Source organism: Macaca thibetana, chromosome 4 (genome assembly GCF_024542745.1).
Source record: "Macaca thibetana thibetana isolate TM-01 chromosome 4, ASM2454274v1, whole genome shotgun sequence".
Lineage (NCBI taxonomy): Eukaryota > Metazoa > Chordata > Mammalia > Primates > Cercopithecidae > Macaca > Macaca thibetana.
Window position 1 is genome coordinate 44,306,481 of NC_065581.1, and position 4,786 is coordinate 44,311,266.

The 4,786-nt window shown below is 53.2% G+C and overlaps 1 protein-coding gene across 1 annotated transcript in view; it reads right to left on the reverse strand.

Annotated features, from left to right (window-relative positions):
- Positions 1-3,663, reverse strand: part of ZNF318 (zinc finger protein 318) — a 35,067-nt gene extending 31,404 nt beyond the window's left edge. Inside the window, exon 1 of the mRNA XM_050786883.1 lies at positions 2,884-3,663. Within this exon, the coding sequence (XP_050642840.1) occupies positions 2,884-3,282 (399 nt within the window). The 5' untranslated portion in view covers positions 3,283-3,663. The remainder of the gene's footprint in view (positions 1-2,883) is intronic.
- Positions 3,664-4,786: the final 1,123 nt, after the last annotated feature.

Here is a 4,786-nt window from a genome sequence, read left to right on the forward strand (position 1 = left end):
GCTATAAAGTCATTAAAATATGATATCATGAAAGGAGTTACTTCAGATAGGATGGTTAGAAAAGGTTTTTCTCAGGTGATAACCTGAGGCCTGAATGATGACATGTTAGCCTTGCAAAGAACAGGTAGAAGGATGTTTCAGGCAAAGGAAAGAACCACCTCAGTATTGAGCTTGGTGTATTTTAAGTAACAGAAAAACGGCCAGTGTGGCTGCAGCAAAGTGACAGAAGAGGAAAAGATAGGCAGAAACCACGGTTGGGAAATTTGGATTTTATCCTTAGTGCAATTAAGTTACAGGAGGGTTTTACACAGGATAGTGATATCATCTGACTACATTTCTCCTCCAGATGCTTGCACAGCACACCCTCACCTCCTTCAGATCTTTATTCAAAAATCACCTTCCCAGAAGGCTTTCCCTGACTACTCTATCAAAAATTTTACCTCCCCGGGCCAGGCATGGTAGCTCATGCCTGTAATCCCAACATTTTGGGAGGCTGAGGCAGGAGAATCACTTGAAGCCAGGAGTTTGAGACCAGCCTGGGCAACACAGTGAAATCCCTCCCCACACCAAAAAATTATTTAAAAATGAAATCAGCTGGGATGTGGTACACGCCTGTAGTCCCAGCTACTCAGGAGGCTGAGGCGAGAGGATCGCTTGAGTGTGGGAGTATGAGACTGCACTGAGGTATGATCACACCACTACACTCCAGCATGGGTGACAGAGCAAGACTCTATTCACACTCACACACACACACAAACTGTAACTCCCTTCTCTGCTTTTAGTACTTCTTTTTTTCCTTTTTTTGAGATGGAGTCTCGCTCTGTCGCCCTCAGTCTGGAGTGCAGTGGCGGGATCTCAGCTCACTGTAAGCTCTGCCTCCCGGGTTGATGCCATTCTCCTGCCTCAGGCTCCAGAGTAGCTGGGACTACAGATGCCCGCCACACACCCGGCTAATTTTTGTATTTTTAGTAGAGATGGGGTTTCACCGTGTTAGCCAGGATGGTCTCGATCTCCTGACCTCGTGAACCGCCGGCCTCGGTCTCCCGAAGTCCTGGGATTACAGGCTTGAGCCACGGTGCCCGGACCTATTTTAGTACTTCTTAGTCCTTCTTAGTACTTAATTACATTTAACATACCATGGCGTTTCTAACTTCATCTTATTATCCAACTCTCCCTGCTAGAATATTAACTCTATAAGGATAAGAGTTTTTGCCTGGTTTGTGCTTTGTTGTACCCCAGGGCAGTCCAGAACAGTGCCTAATGCAAAGTAGATGCTCAATAAATACACGTCAATGTATAAAGTGAGGGCTTAAAAATCATTTTGATTTCTGGGTACCCTCCAGAATAAACTGGAGGGTAGCAAGAGCAGAGCATAAAGGAGCCAAATACAACAATCCATGCAAGAGGTAATAGGGCTTAGATCAGAGTGATGGCAGGAGGAGGGCAGTTTTGGGGATGTATTCTAGAGGTAAGGCTAATGGGTTAGACAGATGAGGTAATCTGACAAATTAGATGTGGGAACAAGGGAGATAATGACTGTTTCTGATGTAAGCAATGGATGATGCTATTTACTCAGACAGAAAAGACCAGAGCAAATACACTGTGCATTGGAGAAGAAACGGAGGCTGTGGAAACAAGCATTCTGTTCTTGCTTCCTCTGTAGTGACTGCCACTGCTCAACTGATTATCTTAACATAGTGACAAAACAATTTACCCTTGACCAAAGTACTCACAGTACTTACATACATGTTAGAGAGCCACTCAAAAAAGCAGAACTTTGTTACTAAGTTGAAAAAAAGAGGCCGGGCATGGTGGCGGGCACCTGTAATCCCAACTACTTGGGAGGCTGAGGTGGGAGAACTGATTGAACCCGGGAGGTGGAGGTTACAGTGAACTGAGATCGCGCCACTGCACTCCAGCCTGGGCAACAGAGTGAGACTTTCTCAAATAATAATAAAAAGATTGAAGAACTAAAAATAAAACAAAGTCCCAAACACCAGACTCCACCTAGGGGATCTCTTGGGGTGGTGGTTATGGTTAAAGGTCAACACTATTTCTAAAACTAAACTTAATCTCATGCTCCGTTCCTCTAGCAGTGAAACATAGCGGTTCAAATCACGGGATTGGGGAACCAGGCGGATCTGAGTTGAATCACAGCTCCACCACTTAGCCGTGTCACCTTAGTCGAGTTACTTGAATCTCTCTGGGTTGGTTCCTCGGCTGTACAACAAGGAATAATATTAACGGCCTCACTTCAAAGAGTTGTGAGGGTTAAAAGAATGTGTAAAGTGAAAGGCTAGGCATAATTCCTGGCACAGAACTTGATTAAGAGTTAGTGGCTATGGCAATGACTGTGGTCCTGCACACTTCATTCCCAAGAAGCAGCTCCAATTCATTTAAGCTAACAGTTTACACTCTAGACGTAAAGCCTGATAGGGTTCAAGTGTCCCTAACTCGCCACAAAAACTGACATTTCGGCTTTTTTTCCTTAAGATCCAGGGAGGCAGCTCAGGTGTAAGGGGATGAAAACTACGGAACCCCGAGGACACTTCAACTCTACAAAAAGTACCAAGGCACACGGTTTGGACGAAATGCCCCTCGCCTTGGCAAACTTTCCACACCTCACCCGGCGTGAGAGAAACAGCCTATTCCTAAGGAACGGAGCGCGCACTCCCGACCAGGCGCCCGTGCGCTCCCGAGTCCGTTATTGTGTCAACGCTGCCGGGTCTGACAGAAGCCTCCAGGCTCGGCATCCCCGAGGGAGTTGGCCGGAGGCTTCGCGCTTAGGACCCTGGTCTGGAGGCCCCGGGCGTTTCTGGAAACGGGAATTCCGGGCGAGGGGGCTGGGAGATGGAGGGAGTCCTGGACGAGGGGTGGGATTACCCGGCTGCCGCTGTCGCCTGGATGGTCTCCGCGGCCGTCCCGGGCATAGTCGGCGCGGGACTCCCCTCGGCTGCTGCCTCTGAAGCCGGCCGGGCCCGGCGGGAAGAGTCGTCGGCCCCGCGGTGGCGACGGGGAGCCGCGACGGGCCCGAGGTGGGGACGGGGAGACGCGACGACCCCGTGGCGGGGACGGCGAGGCGCGGCGGCCGCGGTGCCCTGAGGGCGAGCGGGGTCGGCGAGCCGGGGTCCGCGACGAGGAGCCGGAGGGCGGAGGCGGCGGTGAGCTGCGGCGAGCCGGGCCTGAAGAGGAGCCAGAGCTGCGGCCGCTGCGCGGGCCGCCCCCGCCGTCGTCTTTAGGCCGGTGGGAAGAGACGGAGGAGCGAGCGCTGCTGCGGTACATGGTTCTCGCAGCGGCGGCCACGGCGACAGCTCTGACCCGGGGGCGCCCTAGACACAGGCCCTGAGCGCGCCGCCGGAGCTGCAGCCGCCGCCACCTCGGCCGCTGCGCGCTGCCTCAGCCGCGGGAGCAGCCCCCTCCCCTCGGCCTCGCGTCGCCCCGGGGGCCTGGCCGAGCGCGCCCCCGCGGCTGGCGGTTGGAGGGCGCGAGCACGCGTCCGACACACCCCCCCCGCCTCCGGGGTTCCCCGCTCCTCCACTCAGGGAGCGGCCGCAGGAACCAAGAAAAGTGGGGAGGAGCACAGACGCCGGTGCGAGGCTGGGCGAGGGGAGGGGAAGCGAAGCGCGCGCCCTGAGCTCTGCACGCCCCGCCTCCGAATCCTCAAGATGGCGGCCGCTGAGCCACCCACTTCCCCTCCCCCGGAGGCCACGTGACCCCCGGGGCCTCCGCGCGGGGTGGGTGGGGCGGAAGGGAGAGTTTCCCTGGAGAGGAACCTGGCTTTCCGGGATGGTCCAGGCCTCGGGACTTAGGGGATTGGAGACTGTGTGGAGGTGTTCGCTCTTTCCTGTTGCCCCTCAAGCCTCTTAATTTAGGGATGGACACGAAATGATTGAAAACCATTGGTGAGAATATAAGCGGGCCTGAAAACGTTAGCTGTGTCGGAGGTTACGGACCCGGCAGGAGCGCCCACCCAAGTCCTGTCCCCCCTGCGGAAGCAGCACGACGCACATTAGTTTACTTTCCAGTTTGCCTAATTTCTGGAGGTTGAAATTGAGGATGGAAAGGTACAAGGTGGAGGTGGTGGACGAAAATCAAACCCAAAATAGACTTTGTCAAGCCTCTGAGCCCAAGCTAAGCCATCATATCCCCTGTGAGCTGCACGTATACATCCAGATGGCCTGAGGCAACTGAAGATCCACAAAAGAAGTGAAAATAGCCTTAACTGATGACATTCCACTATTATGATTTGCTCCTGCCCCACCCTGACAGGAAATATTCTCCCCCTCGCCCTTAAGAAGATGCTTTGTAATATTCTCCCCACCCCCTTAAGAAGGTAATTTGTATGCCTATCCCAAACCTGTAAGAACTAATAATCCCACTGCCCTTTGCTGACTCCTTTTTCGGATTCAACCCGCCTGCACCCAGGTGAGATAAACAGCCTGGTTGTTCACATAAAGCCTGTTTGGTGAACTTTTCACACAGACACGCGTGACATTAGTAAGTTTTCGAGCTGTTTTCTGACTAAAGTACTTGTGGTCATGGTGGAGGTCCCTCACTACCAGGGGCCCACATCATGACAGACTGGAAGCCTGGCGAATTTTTGTAAGAGATTCAGGCATGCCCCCTCCCCTGGCGTAAGTCCAGAATTTTCCTAGATGCCAGTCTCAGGGCTCTGCATCCTAAATACAAAAGTGGGCCAGGCGCGAAGGGTCACGCCTATAATCCCACCATTTTGGGAGGCCGAGGCAGGAGGATTGCTTGAGCCTGGGAGTTCAATACCAGCCTG